At 43.8% G+C, this 17360-nt stretch overlaps 1 protein-coding gene across 3 annotated transcripts in view; it reads left to right on the top strand.

Moving 5' to 3' along the window:
* The window catches only part of ARHGAP29 (Rho GTPase activating protein 29), a 79112-nt gene extending 76006 nt beyond the window's left edge, over nucleotides 1-3106 (top strand). For all 3 annotated transcript variants that reach the window (XM_062191775.1, XM_062191776.1, XM_062191774.1), the window contains exon 23: nucleotides 1024-3106. In XM_062191775.1, the coding sequence (XP_062047759.1) occupies nucleotides 1024-1907 (884 nt within the window). In that variant the 3' untranslated portion in view covers nucleotides 1908-3106. The remainder of the gene's footprint in view (nucleotides 1-1023) is intronic.
* The last annotated feature ends 14254 nt before the right edge of the window (nucleotides 3107-17360 follow it).

Genomic DNA, 17360 nt, shown 5'->3' with positions numbered 1-17360 from the left:
CGTCCATCTGCAGATGGGTCCCCCAGAGTGTTCTGTACATGTGGGGAAGGACCCAGGAGAGCAAGCCCAGAGCATTGCCTTGGGGCCCAGGGCAGAGTGGTCAGTGTCCAGGGGAGGGGGAGGTTCAGGGGAGACAGGGACTGAGGTGGGAATCCGGCAGCCCCGTCTGCAAACCACTACCCAAGAGAAGAGGGAGAAAAGCCAGAGGCATCAGGGGGAAAGGACGTGGCTGTGCTCGGGACCGGCCGTGGTTCAGATCAGTGGGGCCAGGGCACAGTTGTGAAAGGTTTCCTAGCAGTGAGGAGGGGCGAGGGCAGAACCTCCTGGAACCACCCAGGAGCTGGAGTTTTTAGGTAGAGCAGAGTGGGACAGGTTTTAGGTGGGAAGACATGGACCATGGGTCCAGATTAGAGAAGAAAGTAAATCTGGGTGTGAAGAGTTTATGGGGGGAGTGATGGGTTCTTTCCCACTTCATTTACAACTGTTGAACTTTACTTCGACATGTGGGTGTTATTCTCCCCTGGTGGATCAGATACGGAGGACGTCTGTGGCGTTTAGTGTGAGAGACTTTCCGTGTGGTGAATAACTGAAAAGCAGATTGAGTTAGCAAAATCCTTGGGATTCAGGGAACACCTACAGTTGACTGGCTTGTGAACTGGTTTAACTTCTCAGAGGTTAGTTTCCCAATGTCTGCCTGTTGAAAACGTGTCAGTCTCTTGACCCAGAAATTACTTGTGCATAGATGATACATCAAAAGAAATCATTCCAGCAAGTGGTACTTCATTTTGTTTTTTGTTGTTATTACTAATGTGCAATGTATTTTGTAGCTATTTAAGATGTTGATTTAGATAAATACAAAATACCACCTTGTTTATTTACCCAAGATACAGTTTTAATATTGCATGAATGTGTAACTCCTTTGCACAGAGAATGTCGTGTTGGAAGAGTAGGAGAGACTTCGTTGTAGACAGTGCTCTTGGTCAGCATGTGCCCTGAATTTAAGTGAATGACTTTCTGTTTCAGACAACAAGGTGCATTTGCTTCTAGACCAGGACTATGAATCTGCATCCCAAAAGATGGAAGATATGTGTAGAATCCCTAAGCCACTGATTGTGAAAATGGATAGGGCAATGAACAGTACGGAGAGGTGCGTGCCACGGACCAAGATGAGGCCCGTGAGTTTGCCTGTGGATAGACTGCTTCTTGCAAGCCCTCCTAATGAAAGAATTGGCAGAAATATGGGACACGTAAGTTCTGACAAGTTTTGCAAGAATCCTGCTTTTGAAGGACTTAATAGAAAAGACAGTCCTATCATCTGTGCCAAATTTAACGGCTTTGACCAACAAAGTCTACAAAAACCTCGGGACAAGCAATATGAACCAAGCAACTTTACCACCAAAACTGCCGTGATTGTGCCCTGTGAGCCCCAGGGAAAAGGAGCGATGGCCAGCCTCAGGATAGGTGGGGACCGTTCCGTCGGTGTCACCCAGCCTGGAGCCCCACACACAGAGCCCATGAGGTCAGCAAGAGAGGCGGCAGAGAGACGGTCCTCTGATTCCTGCCCTCTTGCTCCGGTCAGAGCACCCAGAACACTGCAGCCCCAACACTGGACAACATTCTATAAACCGCGCACTCCCGCCAGCAGTGGCCGGGGGAGCGACGAGACACCGTCCTCGCCCGCGGCTCCAGTCCCTCCCGGCACAGCTCACACTCCCCAGAGCGACGTGGAGAAATGCACCCCAGACTCCGACGGGGCGTCCGCGTGTCCCGGGCAGCCGACTCGTCAGCCTAAAGACAGCTCTGAGGAGCAGGCCTTGCCTGAGGTGACTGCAGTGTGCCAGAGACCACGGCTAAAACGGATGCAGCAGTTTGAAGACCTGGAAGATGAAATCCCACAGTTTGTATAGGGTTGTCAGAATTCAGGTTTTCTTTGCTTTGTTTTGTGTTGTGGTATTGTGTTTGTTTTGTGTAACAGTTTGACGGGCCCCTTTTGTATAGGATTGCCAAATTGTGGGTTTTACTTTCTGTTGTGTTGTATTATCCTTGTTGGTTGTACTGAGTAGTAGAATGTTTGAATGGGGTCATATTTGTGACTCACTGGAATTGTCTTTAAATTCTGTATTATTGAGATTGTGAATAAAATAGGTGGATTCATATTTTTTAAAGTTCAGTTGATTTTCCCCATAAAATGGTCCACTTAAATGCATCCCTAATATATGATATGATACAATTCTCAAGTAATAGGTGCAATTGGGGAAAATCAGCTTTATTTTTCCAAGTGAAAATAAGTACTTATTTATAAAGTGTTTTGAATGCAGGTGCCTGAGAGATCTTTGGTATGAATATGTATTTTTCCACACAGTTTTATAGTGCCTTTCTGACCATTTGTGCTTTTATGGTATGTATGTAAACTTGTATTTTTCAGTTGTCAGTTCACTTAACTTTTCAGTATTTACATAATGGCCAAAGGACTTACAAATCTGTATTTAATTGCGTCTTTAATTAATCGCCAGTTTGTACGTATGGTAGTCAAATTGTACAAAGAAAATGCACTCAAAGCTCCTGTTTCTAAATTTTATATATAATATTTCAGCCACGTCTCATTTGGCTTTAGATGGTTTTAATACATTGCATAGTTTTCCGCCCCTTGGCTTTGCTCCATGTGAACTTTTGTTTGTCAGTGGTTTTTGACTTTTTGGCCTTTTATATCATGTTCCCAAGCCTGTTTCAGAAGTGTTTAATGGGTTTTGTTGAAACCATTCCTTTTGTACAAAATGTTTCAACTTATGGATCATTTTGTCTTCTACCTGAACTGTAAATCATTGAAAATGTACGTTTCACCCAAAAGGAGCCAAGTTGTGTTTAAACTGATTCTGAGAGTACAGTCCAGTAAGCTTCTTTGGCATTTGAGAGAAGGTATATATGATTGGATCTATTTCATTTGTAAAATTCCCAGTTTTTAGAACTAGCCCTGTTTTCTGGGTTCACTGTTTTGTCTAAATAGGATATAAAAGGGACAAAAAAAAAGCCTCTTTTTGTATGTGTGAATTACATTTCTAGTAATGCTTTTGTATGACCATGTTATACATGATAAATATATATATATTAACTTGTTAAATTATTTTTCAAGTTCTGTGGCTTCTCTGAAATTGTTTCTTAGGGTGTGAGACTTTCAAGTTATTAGCTGTCAGCTTTGTGGTCAACACTTGGGCTCCAGCGTTCCCTGACTACAGCAGGGAGGACATTTTACAGGAAGTTGTTTTCTAGTCATTTCTACATGATGTTAAGGGTGGGGGAGAAACGAATGGCCAGCTGTTCATGCTGAGGCCTTGTTTTTAGTCTCTTGTGTAAAATATGAAAGATTATATGGCTATGAAAATCCCAAAAGCAAACTAAAGCCATCATTTAAAGCCAGGAACTTTACTGAGTTTCTACATAAGTTATTCCAAGTTCATAGCAACCTGTGAGTCATGCTGTTCTTCCCACGTGAGTAAGGAAACCAAGGCTGTCTGCTGAGTCGCACAGGTGTAGCAGATGGAGTGGGATCTCAGACACAGGGCCGCCAGACTCTGATGAGTAGTACCCTTAATGACTGTGAGAACTAAAATAACATCAGGCGGTATTTAGCAATATAAAATACATCTTTAAAAACTTCTGTTGTCAAATGCCTGTAACAAAGTTTACCATTTGAACCATTTTAAGTTTGCAGTTCAGTGGTATTAAGTATATTCACATTGTTCTACAAGCACGACCAACCATCCCACATTTTTTCATCATTTCATACATAAAACTTAGGAAGTGTGCTTAAAAATTATTTGTAGGGCTGGTGCTATGGCGTGGTGGGTTAAGCTGCTGTCTGCAGTGCTGGCATTCTGTATGAGTGCCGGTTCAAGTCCTAGCTGTTCCACTTACTATCGAAAGCCCTGTTAATGCGCCTGGGAAAGCAGTGCAAAATAGCCCAAGTGCTTGGGCCCCTACATCCATGTGGGAGAACTTTGAAGAAACTCCTGGCTCCTGGCTCCTGGCTTCTGGCTTTGGCCTGGCCCAGTCCTGGCTGTTGTGGCCATTTGGGGAGTAAACCAGAAAATAGAAGATTCTCTCTCTCTCTCTTTCTCTGTAACCCTGACTTTCAAATAAATAAACAAATCTTTTAATAAATTATTTATTTAGTTGGGGGAGTAGGAGGAGAGCTCTATCTGCTGGTTCACTCCCAAAGTGCCCTCAGCACCCAGGGTTGGGCCAGGCAGAAGCCAGAACCCATAGGTCTCCCATGTGGTTGGCAAGGACCCAACTACTTGAGCCATCACTGGCTGCCGCCCAGGTTATGCATTAGCAGGAAGCTGGAATCAGAAGCAGACCTGGGCTGGCGCTGCGGCTCAGTAGGCTAATCCGCCTGCGGTGCCGGCACACTGGGTTCTAGTCCCGGTCGGGGAGCCAGATTCTGTCCCGGTTGCCCCTCTTCCAGGCCAGCTCTCTGCTGTGGCCCGGGAGTGCAGTGGAGGATGGCCCAAGTGCTTGGGCCCTGCACCCCATGGGAGACCAGGAGAAGCACCTGGCTCCTGCCTTCGGATCAGCGCGGTGCACCGGCCGCAGCGCACCGGCCATGGCGGCCATTGGAGGGTGAACCAAGGGCAAAGGAAGACCTTTCTCTCTGTCTCTCTCTCTCACTATCCATTCTGCCTGTCAAAAAAAAAAAGCAGACCTGGGACTCGAACCTAGGCCTCCTGATATGGGATGGGGGTGTTTTAACCACTAGGTCAAATACTGCCTCAAAAATACTTTTGAATTTCTTTAATTATCTTTTGATACATGGCGACGACTCGAAGTATCATGTAATAAAGTCACCTATTTTTCTCTCACTTCAGCTTCACAAATGAACTGTTCTCCTTTTAGGTGCTTTTTTACCTTTAGGGCTTACTGGTATCTTGTCCAGCTTAGAGAAGTCAGCCTATGGATTCTCTCTGGTTTTCGTGGAGGCATAAAAGTTATCTCCTGAGAGGAGACTGCTATGTGGGGACCCACAGTATGCACTGGCCTGTGACCCAATAACATGGAAATTTCTCATCAGAAAGTTGTTTTAAGAGACCTGGAAAGAGATGTTGAGCAAAGGGAAAGTTAGTGGTGCCAAGTCCTTTTGGAGATGCTGGACCACTGGAAAGCTTTGTGAAAAGCACGTTGTTCATGTTTCTGATAAGTCACTTGTGAAGGCTTGATCATGGACACCCCCCCCCCCCCGACAGGTGCGTTTGACAGTGAGAGCATTTCAAATTACTTGTACCTTAGATAATGTATATCTTTTTTTTTTTAAGATTTATTTATTTATTTGAAAGTCAGAGTTACACAGAGAGAGGAGAAAGAGAGAGGTCTTCCATGCGGGTACAGGGGCCCAAGGACTTGGGCCATCTTCTGCTTTCTCAGGCCATAGCAGAGAGCTAGAACGGAAATAGAGAAGCCAGGTCTTGAACCGGCGCCCATATGGGATGCCGGTGCTTTAGGCCAGAGTATTAACCCGCTGTGCCACAGCGCCGGCTCCCCAAAAATTGATTTATTTATCTGAAAGAGTTACACCAAGAAAGAGAAGCAGAGAGAGAGGTCTTCCATATGCTGGTTTACTCCCCAGTTGGCCACAATGGCCAGAGCTGCACCCATCCGAAGCCAGGAGCTTCTTCTGGGTCTCCCACATGGGTACCAGGGCCCAAGCACTTGGGCCATCTTCTGCTGCTTTCCTGGGCCACAGCAGAGAGCTGGATCAGAAGTGGAGCAGTTGGGACCCAAACCAGTGCCCATATGGGATGCCAGCACTGCAAGCAGCAGCTTTACCCGCTATGCCACAGCACCAGCACCCGTATGTATTTTGATAAGAGATGAAGACATGATGATCCCCATGAAAGACTTGTTGCCCACCCAGCTCACAGGAAAACAGTCTTATCTCATTGCCTTGGGTGACTGAACTTAAAGGTGGTTGTTCCACAGCTACGCTAGTCCCAGCTGTCCTTGTGTTTCAAGCTATTCAGTATTTATTCAAGCTCTAAAAATCTCTTTAAATGACAGCCATTATGTATTTTTAAATAAATTATAGTCAGTGTAATTCCCTGAAGGTTTTTCCCCCAGAAGCAGGAAATTATTTAGATTTGTTGGTAGGAGTACGAGTGTAGACAAATCAGTTAACATCTAGAGTTTAGCAGACTTGCTACTTTGACAAGCATATGTACAAGTCAATTGTATTCCTGGATGTTGGCAACTAACAAATGAAAGTTTTTAGGAAGATCAACAATAGTATAAAAGTATTGAAATATCTAAGAATAAATTTAACAGAATATGGACAAGATCTTCATGGACAGAATTTTAGGCCATTATCAAGGGACACTTGGAGATCTTCAGTGGTGCACTCCAGTGTATGGATTAGAAGCCTCCATATTGCAAAGATGTTCATTCTCCCTACATTTATTTAGAGATTCAGTGTAATCCCAACAAATATATATTTGGAGTGTATTTCCTCAAACCAAGGGCTCCTGAACATACTGTGATACACCATCAAATTCAGGAGATCAACACTGTTGCAGTGCTGTTGATGTCTCATCCACAGAGTGCAGTGGGGCTTTAGGGTACTGCCCCAGTACTGCTCTTCCTTGACCAGCACCCCAATTGTAAGCACGTGGATGCATCTGTTTGACCTGTTTCTTTTGCTTCCTTCAGAGTTCGGCAGTCTCCTTTCATGGCTGTGACTCAAGTGTAGGCCAGTTTGTAGAATGTCTCAGTTTGGATTCATTTAACGTTTCCTCGTGATTAGGCTCAAGGTGTACCTTTCTTGGTCAAAAACACTGAGAAACAGCTGTGTTCTCAGTGTCTCAGGAGGGCCACGGAGATGTTTGCTCCATGCCTGGTAACGTGGGAACGTTAACTTTGATTGCTCGGCTGTTGTGTCTACAAGGCGTCTCCATTGTAGAGTGCATAATTTAAAAAGTGCTCTGTGAGCAGATCTTAAGGGCTGTGTAAATGTCCTGGTTCTTCTTGAACTGCAGCCAGAAGTTTGAGGGTACTGAAATGTGTTGTCTGAATCACTTGCTACTGATTGGTTACCGAGCGGTGGGTCAATGACTTCTGCTTTGGTTGGTGTCCTGCATGAGGAAAAGCTGCCCTTTCTCGTGGGTTCGTTCCTTTCTATCAGTGTAGACCCCAGGATTCCTGCCTTACTGACTAGGCTGCACTACATCCCTGTTACTTATTTTCATGCTGAAAGTTTCCCAGGTTAGGGTGTGAGAGTCCCTTCAAGCTGGCTTCCATGTCCCTTTGTTCTCTCCTTTAGCATTTTGGCACCTCGACATACTACAGGCTGACCATGGACTTTTCCCTACCCCACGCCTGGAATTCACCATTTCTCCAAGGAGCCCTGGTTCCTGTAAATGGAGAGTGGGATGTGGAATCCACGACTTGAAAAGGACTCATTGCTACTGGCAAGTCACTGGCTATAAACCCTACTGGTAGACAACTTAAAAAACAAAAAAACAAAAAAAAAAAAAAAAAAAAAAAAAACAAAAAACACAGGCAGCCATAAACGCACACATCCATATGTATTTGTGTGTGTTGCATATACTTTTTTTTTTTTTTTGACAGGCAGAGTAGACAGTGAGAGAGAGAGACAGAGAGAAAGGTCTTCCTTTGCCCTTGGTTCACCCTCCAATGGCCGCTGTGGCCGGCGCACCACGCTGATCCGAAGGCAGGAGCCAGGTGCTTCTCCTGGTCTCCCATGGGGTGCAGGGCCCAAACACTTGGGCCATCCTCCACTGCACTCCCTGGCCACAGCAGAGAGCTGGCCTGGAAGAGGGGCAACCGGGACAGAATCCAGCGCCCTAACCGGGACTAGAACCCGGTGTGCCGGCGCCACAAGGCGGAGGATTAGCCTGTTGAGCCACTGCGCCGGCCCCATACTTTCACACACACATTGCAAACCTCGAGTTCACTTCGATTCCTTCACTTCTGCTTCAGTCATTGGGAGTTTAATGTAGTCTTTCCATAATGGTAACTCCCTTCTCATGGAAACCTGACTCCCGTAACTCCACATACTCACCCTTTCTCCCTCTCTCCCCCTCATCCTAGATACATCACATAATCCCATATCCATAGCTGCACAGGTCCTGACCACATCAGGATCCTAAGACGGCCGCTGAAACCCCTCCAGCACATTGGCTCAGACCCTGACCCCTGAATCCCAGGTCCCTGCGGTCGCTCCAGAGCACACTGTTACAGTTCTGCACCCCGTCATCTGGCTAGAAGACTGGCAAGAGCCAAGTCCACAATTTTTTGATAATGAGCAATGATTGAATATGGACTGAATTTACTAGGGAAAATAAAAATAATTGGTAATACATATCTACCAGGAAATGTTTAAACATAGACATATTTTTATGAAAATTATAGAAAAAATGATTTTAACCTTCCTTTTTGGTCTTAGCCATAAACCTTTAAATAATTTTAATATACTTTATATAATAACTAAACCATAGTACATATGATGCTGTTTTTAATGTCTTTACCATCAGCCAGTTTTCTCTGCCTATATAACAGAATAATTGGCCGTATTTCTGAGTTGTAAGTTTTGTATTTGGCTTTGGCTTTCAAGTAAACAACAAGTAGTAGCCAGCCATCAGGTAAAAACCCGGCTCAAGTTTCCGGATGTGGTCCTGCCCACTTGCTGCAGAATATTACAAGTTTTCCTTATAGCTCCAAAAGAAATGGACAAGAGCAGCAGCATGAACAGACCACGAGCCTTTCGCTGCCTACGTGCTGATAAGTGAATACGGTCCTGGAAGTATGGTAAGAGCTGTGTACTGCACAAGCGCAGAGCCTGGCGTGGAACAGCTGCTGTCTGGCAAATTAGTTCTCCGCACTCCATTGCATTTTACCTAAAACTATGCTGAGATCTATCTCCTCTGCCATCGGAGCTGTGCTGTGTGAGGAGGTGTTTAGACGCAGTTGAGAAGCCTGGCTCCCACACCGGAGCAGCTGGGTTCCCTTCTGGTCCTGGCTCCTGACGCCGTCCTTCCTGCCAGCACAGACCCTGCAGGCAGCAGCGATGGCTCACGGTACGGTTCCTGCACCCATGGGGCCGATCTGGAGTGCATTCCCGGCCCCCGGCCCTCGCCCAGCCCCAGTGACTGTAGGCATTTGGGGCAGTGAACTAGTGGATGGGAGCTCCCTCTGTCTCTCTGTTAAATTAGAAAGAAGAACAGTTTTTTTTTGTTTGTTTGTTTGTTTTTTTTTTTTTTTTTTTGACAGGCAGAGTGGACAGTCAGAGAGAGAGACAGACAGAAAGGTCTTCCTTTTGCCTTTGGTTCACTCTCCAATGGCCGCCGCGGTTGGTGTGATGCGGCCGGCGCACTGCGCTGATCCGATGGCAGGAGCCAGGTGCTTCTCCTGGTCTCCCATGGGGTGCAGGGCCCAAGTACTTGGGTCATCCTCCACTGCACTCCCTGGCCACAGCAGAGAGCTGGCCTGGAAGAGGGGCAACCGGGACAGGACTGGTGCCCCGACCGGGACTAGAACCCGGTGTGCCGGCGCCGCAAGGCGGAGGATTAGCCTAATGAGCCGTGGCGCCGGCCAGAAGAACAGTTTTTAAATGAAAGCTTTTCTGTACCCACCTCCTTTCCAGGTTCAGATGCCAAACAAGTCAGCAGAACATGAGGCAGGAACAGGGACTCGGCCACGGACGGCCCCATCTCCAAGTGCAGATACATAAATAACGATTCAATGAGTGCTTTAAATGATCGTTTTAAAACTGGATCATAAAGGCAGAAGGATGTAAATATGTGTCACATAAGGATTAATTATATGGGCCAGCATTGTGGCACAGAGGGTTAAGCCACCGCCTGCAACGCCAGCATCCCATATGGGCACCAGTTCAAGTCCCAGTTGATTTTCTGATCTAGCTCCCTGCTAATGCTCCTAGGAAAGCAGTGGAGGAAGCTCAAGTCTTCGGGCTCCTGCGCCCGTGTGGGAGACCCAGAAGGTGTTCCAGTCTCCTGGCTTTGGCCTGTCCCAGCCCTGGCCGCAGTTGCGGCCATTTGGGGAGTAAACCAGCAGATGGAGGATTCTCTCTCTCTCTCTCTTTCTCTCTCTCTCTTTCTCAACTCTGCCTTTCAAGTAAATAAATACATCTTTAAAAAAAGAATTATAAATGAACTACCATTTGCCCCAAATACGTAACACTGAAGAGTGACTGGACACCTCCCTGGTCGCTGCCTGTCTCTTCCCCTACCAGGAGTAACTACTATCTTGGATTTTATGTCAGTCACTCCCTGGATTTTTTTTTTAATTTGCTACCTAGGTATTGTTTAATTTTGCCTGTTTCTTTGGACCTTTTATAAGTGGATCATTTGATTTTTTTAAAAAGATTTATGTGAAAGGCAGAGAGGGAGAGAGCAAGCTTCCACCTGCTAGTTCTTTATCCAAGTGGCTGCCCACAACAGCCAGGAGTGCAGAACTCCATCCGGGTCTCCCACATGGGTGGCAAGCACTTGAACCATCATCTGCTGCTTCCCAGGCTCCTTAGCAGGGAGGTGGATTGGAAACAGAGTAGCCAGGTCTCCTGCCAGCACTGGAATATGGGATGCAGGTGTTAAAGTGGCAGCTTCACCCACTGTGCCACAAGGCCTGGCCCTCACTTGATTTCTTTGTGACTTCTTAGATTCAAGTTTTTGAGATTAATCTGCATATATTTTTATATTTGTCTTTTTTAAAAGTTATGAAGTATTTCATTGGATAAATACACTATAATTTATTGTAGCTACAGATGGAATTTAGGTTGCTTCTAACTTTTTTTAATATATAAACCATGCACTCCAAATTAATCTTTTTTTTTCTTTTATTTTAAACAAACCTACTTTTGTGGTTATCATTTCATTTAATGTTTACCAAGGGAACCAGTCCCAACTGCCTTTTTCAGATAAGCACATAAACTTCAAAGAGGTTAGATATCTTACTATAATGAGTAAGAAAGGGCTATAAGGGGTTGAACTCAGATGTTTTATTATACATTATAATTTCTGAGATCTTTTATCTTCATTTTTTTTAAGCCAGAGGCTGACAAAAATCATAGACTTTCAGGCTATACTTTTTCTTCCTAGTTGTTAGGATACTGAAGTTTAGCATTCTCACGCCCCAACTCCAGGCCGTTATTAGTGTGTTTATAAAAAGAAGATTCATTTGGTAAAAGCTTTTGCATCTAAAATTGCTATTTTTTTCTGGGTTATGACATGAAGAAATCGGGCAGGGAGTTAGATAGGGGTAGATGAGCTGGCATTTCTACCAGCCTACACTGTCAGTCTGTCTCTCTCCCACCTGTCAGTCTGATATACCTACCTTCCCAGGATGCACCTGTGTCTCATCTGGGACCAGAAAGGAGGAGACACCATGGTAGCCACACAGAAGCTAAACTCCACATGGAGGTGCCATAAATTTCCCAGAAAGCTTCGTGTATGCTAAGACCTTGCCCATTTGTTTATTTTCAAATAAGGCACCACCTCCTACCTCTTTTTTTTTTTTTTTTAGCTTTCTTTCTTGACATGATTAAAAAGAAGTCATCGATCTTTTTTTCTTTAAGATTTATTTATTTATTTGAAAGTCAGAGCTACACAGAGAAGGAAGGAGATGAAGAGAGAGAGAGAGAGAGAGAGAGGTCTTCCATCCACTGGTTCACTACCCAGATGGCCACAACGGCCGGAGCTGTGTCGATCCGAAGCCAGGAGCCAGGAGCTTCTTCTGGGTCTCCTACGCGGGTGCAGGGGCCCAAGGACTTAGGCCATCTTCTACTGCTTTCCCAAGACATAGCAGAGAGCTGGACCAGAAGTGGATCAACCAGGACTCGAACCGGTGTCTATATGGGACAACAGCACTGCAGGTGGTGGCTTTACTTGCTATGCCACAGTGCTGGCCCCACCGTTCATTTTTTCAAAAGATTTATTTTATTTATTTGAAAGGCAGAGTTACAGAGAGGCAGAGGGGAAGAGGAGAGAGAGAGAGTGAGAGATATAGAGGTCTTCCATCCACTGGTTCATTCCCCAGATGGCTACAATGGCCAGAGCTGCGCTGATCCAAGGCCTGGAGCCAGGAGCTTCTTCTGGGTCTCCCACATGGGTGCAGAGGCCCAAGGACTTGGGCCATCTTGTACTGCTTTCCCAGGCCATAGCAGAGAGCTGGATCAGAAAAGCAGAGCAGCCAGGGCTCGAACCGGCGTCCACATGGGATGCCGGCACTGTAGGCAATAGCTTTACCCACTACACCACAGTGCCACCCTCCCCCTTCTCACACCTCTTAAAAGAGATGGATAACGAGGGAGGGACCCCCTTTTGCCCCTGACCATGCTGGGGGATGCTACTCAGGGTTCTTCTCTCTTCATGGGCAACCCTCTGGCCCACTCATGATGGGTTATCTCACGCGTGAATGTATGTTCTCTCAAATACATTGTGCTCTCACTTGTGAGATACATCTGCTTGGGCAAGAACCCAGAGTAACGATTCAGGTGCCTAGACCGTATCAAGTTGCAGTGGGGTTCGTGGGTTAAACTTGCTGCATGAGAGAACAGCAGAGCAGGCACCAGCAAGGCCTGCCCTCCACCGCCCGGGCCAGATCCGGGTGGAAAGCCGTGCGTCGTGGGGAGCGCAGAAGATGGACATGCACAGTAACAGGGCTTCAAGGGGTCACTCAGGTGCTACTCAGTCAAGAAAAGGGTCAGCAATCTAGGGGAGAAACGGCCATAAAACAAGCCACCATCTGTAGTGATGACGACCTAAATTCCAATTTATTTTAGGAACATTCTTGATGGGGATTAGTGACCCATGGTGAACGTGAAGTTGGGCAGGGTGGAGCAAGGGGTGCTTAACCAGGAAGACTGTGGGCACCCTAAGTGAAAGGGAAGGGTTACAGAGGAGCCTCTTGCTTGCCGTTTTGGGCAGAAGGAAGCCCAGGGACGGACTGGGAGCTTGCGGCTGGCAGATTCATCCGTACTCCATAAGGAAGCCATTTACAATTAGACCTGTCGAAAAATTCATTATCTCATGATCTGGTGAATTCTAAAAAATTGCGGAAGTGTTCCAGGTGAAAACTATCTGTCTACTAGAGTATTATTAAGTAGAAAATTAGGCTAGCTACAGTCCTTTCAACCTCTGGTCCTAAGTTTCCGTGACTTTGAATTTAAAGTGAGAGATGTTCCAAAAATCACTGCATGAAGCACTTTCAGAATTTTCTTTATGTCACTGTTATTAATGTCAGCAAGGAAGCACTAAATTTCATTACCTAGGGGCCGGCGCTATGGCGCAAGCTGGTTAAAGCCCTGGCCTGCAGTGCCGGCATCCCACGTGGATGCCGTTTCAAGTCCCGGCTGTTCCACTTCAATCCAGCTCCCTGCTAATGCACCTGGGAAAGAAGAGGAAGATGGGCTCAAGTGCACCCACATGGGAGACTTGGAAGAAGCTCCTGGCTTCTGGCTTTGGATCTGCTCAGCTCCAGCCATTGCGGCCATTTGGGGAGTGAACCAGCAGATGGAGGACCTCTCTCTCTGTCTCTACCCCTCTCTGTAACTCTTTCAAATAAGTAAAATCTTTTAAAAGTTTTTTTAAAAAATTTCATTATCTAGAGGACATCTTTAAAGTGTTGGGAGAAATGTACATAGAATAAACTTCAGAAATGAATGTGAAATACAGGGGATTTCAGGCCTCTAAGGGAGATCTTAGGCAGATGGAAAGTAATCCCAGGTGAAAATACAGAAATGCAAGAAAGAATGGAGGTCTCCAGGAAGGCTAAATATAAAGGAATATTGACTCTTACAAGCCAGTACTAGTCATGTGGAATATGCAGTACATTTAAATTAGAATACATGGCGTCCACAAGAGCATTTCAGGCATGAAAAGCCAAGACACTGTGGCAAAAAATGACCTACATGAAGGACCTCAGTGGGTGAGACCCCAGTCAAAAGAAGTGGTCATCAAATAAGGAGATACTTTTCTCTGAAGGGAGGAGAGAATTTTCACTTTGCTCATGGCCTTGTCTAAATACTGGAGGAGTCTGTGTATTCAAAAGGTTTCCATAGCCTAGGCAGCTTGTCAATAGCCTTGGGTGATCACTGACATCGTACCTAAGAGTGTTAATTGTTAAATTAACAACGGGTGTCTCTGTGTACTAACTTCCCATGCAGGACTTGTGTCCTCAGAGAGTTGTATAATTATGTAAAAGTGCTTGCAAAAGATGTATCATTCTTGGGTGCTTCTTTAAAGTTAATTAAGTTTCTAAAAAAAAAAACTGAAAATAACTTCAAGATACAGTGACTTTGAACAGCCTCTGTCTCAACCGTTGAACAGTTTTTGGTTTTGCTTTGTTTTGTGTGAACTGTTGAACTCTTAGTACAGAGTTGTTCTTCTATGTATAAAGTTAATTGAAAATGAATCTTAGTGGAGAATGGGACTGTGAATGGGAGAGGAAGGAGAAGGAGGGGTGGGAGGGTGGGTTTGGTGGGAAGAACCACTATATTCCTAAAGTTATGCTTATGAAATGCATGCAGTTTGTATTCCTAAAGTAAAAGGTTTCTTTGGGGGAAAATAAATAAATAAAATACAATACATGGCAACCATAGTGGCAAAAAATACTAAGAGTTAAAACTATTACAATGTTCTATCTTCAAAGAAGTGGTAAAAGTAATAATTATTGTTAAATTGAAAGTATTGTAATATCAAAAAGAATATGTTAAAAGAGGGAAAAATTAAATACTTGGGTAATCAATCAAAAAGAAAGCAAGATAGAAAACAGGTAAATGAAACAGTGAATCAAATAAAAATAAATAGTATAATGGTAAATATAAATCCACCTAAATTGATAATTCAGTTAATTGCAAAGAGACTCAATGCTCCACGTAATAAACTGATGTTGTTGGACTATGGAAGAAAAGCAGCACCAATCTACATCCTGTTTGCAATATCATGTTAAATAAACATGCATAGGAAAATACAAGGATGGAGGATATACTTTGCAACTGCTAATAAAAAAAGCTGATGTAGCTATTCTAATATCAGATAAAATTTTAAGCCAGAAATATTACTGGAGATATAGGGGATATTTCATAATAGATCAGTTCATCAGGGAGATTTCACAATTCTAAGTAGCATTGTTCCAAAATATGAAAGAGAAAAGTAGACAACTGAAAGAAAAAGCAGAGAAAGCTGTAGTTGTCAGGGCCGTTGAGCAAAACTCTGGATAAACACAAAACATAGTGACAACATAGCTAGAAAACATAGTTCATAAACTTGATCCAATTCACATAAAGAGAGCACTATCAACAGTGGAAGAATTCACATTTCACCCACGTCAGTATTTCAACTTTCCCTAAACTGAAAATAACAGGACATAAAGGTAGTCAGTCTCAAGACACTTCAGAGGATTGAAATAATTTGAATTATGCTCTCTGACCCCTGGGAATTATGCTAGAAATCAGCAACAAAAGATAACTAGAAGATCCTCAACTGCCTTGAAATGAAACAGAACATACTCCTAATAATCCATGGATCAGAGAAGAAATACACACGTTAGAAATATTTTAAACTGAATGATAATGAAGTTGTGCCATACCCAGAACTGTGGACCGCAGCTCGAGCAATGCTTAGAGATTTAGAGCTTCAACTGTGCTTATTAGAAAAATTGAGAGGTCAAAATCAAACATCAGGCAAGAAGAACAGCAAGTCCCAGCTGCAGAATAACAAAGGGAAGAGCAGAAAGTGAAATAGAAAACAAAGTTAGAGAAAAGCAGTAAAATGAAAAGCTGGCTCTTTGAAAAGAGTAGGAAATAAATGATAACCCCCAGAATGATTAATCAACAAATATCAGGAATGAACAGGAGAACGTTACTACTAGAGACTCTATAAACATGAAAAGGTATGCCCATATAATTAACAACACCAATTTGAAAGCTTAAATAACAAAATTAAGGACCAAAAATAAAACTGACAAACAGAAAATCTGAAGAGTCCCCATCTGTGAGTGGAAATCGAGTCAGTTCTTTAAAAGCTTTCCAGAAAGAAGATGTAAAGGAAGAAAGTACCTCGATTTTATACAATTTTTCTCCAGAAAGCAAAGAAAAAAGGGAATGCTTCCAAACTCTGTAAATCCATCGTCACCCTGACAACAAAACTTTACAAGCACATCACAACATATGAGAAAGGATCTATCACTACTAAAAGTATAGTATACTACTGCCAATTTTAACATGTGAAAGATCAGCCAAGGTGATTTACCACATTACTGTTTTAAAGAAAGAAAAACTCAGTTATAAAGAAGAAATTTTAAAGGATTTAATCAACTGCAGTGACCATCTGTAATTTGAAAGACGCACTCAGCAAGTTGTGACTGGGACATCCCTCAACTGGGAGAGGTACGGTCTTCAGCAAACGACCTAGTGGTAAAATCCTGAAGTCTTAGCTCCCAGATCTGAATTCACATGAGGATACTCACAGTCACAACCTTAACACTGTCACTTCTGGGGGTTCTAGCCACACAGTGAGGTCAGGAAAAGACATAAAGGCATAAAGATTGGAAAGGACGAAATAAAATAGTCCTTGTTTGCAGATGACATCATTTTGCACATAGAAAATCGGAAAGAATTTATGAGCTATTAGAATTAGGTGACTTTAGCAAGAGAACTGCTTAAAACTCAACATTCACAAATCACATATATTAACAAAAACACATGGAATGGAAAATGAATTTATGAAATGATACTATTTAAAATAATAGAGAGGGCCCGAAGCTGTGGCATAGAAGGTTAAACTGCCACTTGCAGTGCTGGCATCCCATACGGGTGCTGGTTTGAGTCCCACTCAAATGCTCCACTTCCAATCCAGCTCTCTGCTATGGCCTGGGAAAGCAGTGGATGGCCCAAGTCCTTGGGCCCCTGCACCCACGTGGAAGACCCTGAAGAAGCTCCTGGCTCCTGGCTTCAGATGGGTGCAACTCCAGCCATTGTGGCCATTTCGGGAGTGAACCAGTAGAAAAAATCTCTCTCTTTCTCGCTCTGTATCTCTGCCTTTCAAATAAATAAATAAATATTTTAAAATAAAATAGTAGAAAAACATCAGCTAGGTAGGAAATTTAAGAAGAGGTGTATAGAGATGTATATTTCTCACTACACTGAAATGTGCAATATATTTTTATATAAATTGAAGAATCAATTAAGTAGAAGGATACACCATTCTTACAGATTGGGAAATTCAATTTTATGAAGATAGCATTCTCTCCTAAATTGATGTATGTGTTTGCTGCAGTCTAACATATACTTGTTAATTTTTTATTAATATGCTGAAGCTGTTTTGGTATAGACTCTC

This window comes from Lepus europaeus, chromosome 5 (assembly GCF_033115175.1).
Source record: "Lepus europaeus isolate LE1 chromosome 5, mLepTim1.pri, whole genome shotgun sequence".
Lineage (NCBI taxonomy): Eukaryota > Metazoa > Chordata > Mammalia > Lagomorpha > Leporidae > Lepus > Lepus europaeus.
Note: the sequence above shows the minus strand (reverse complement) of the source record. Positions and strands in the feature narration are given on the sequence as shown.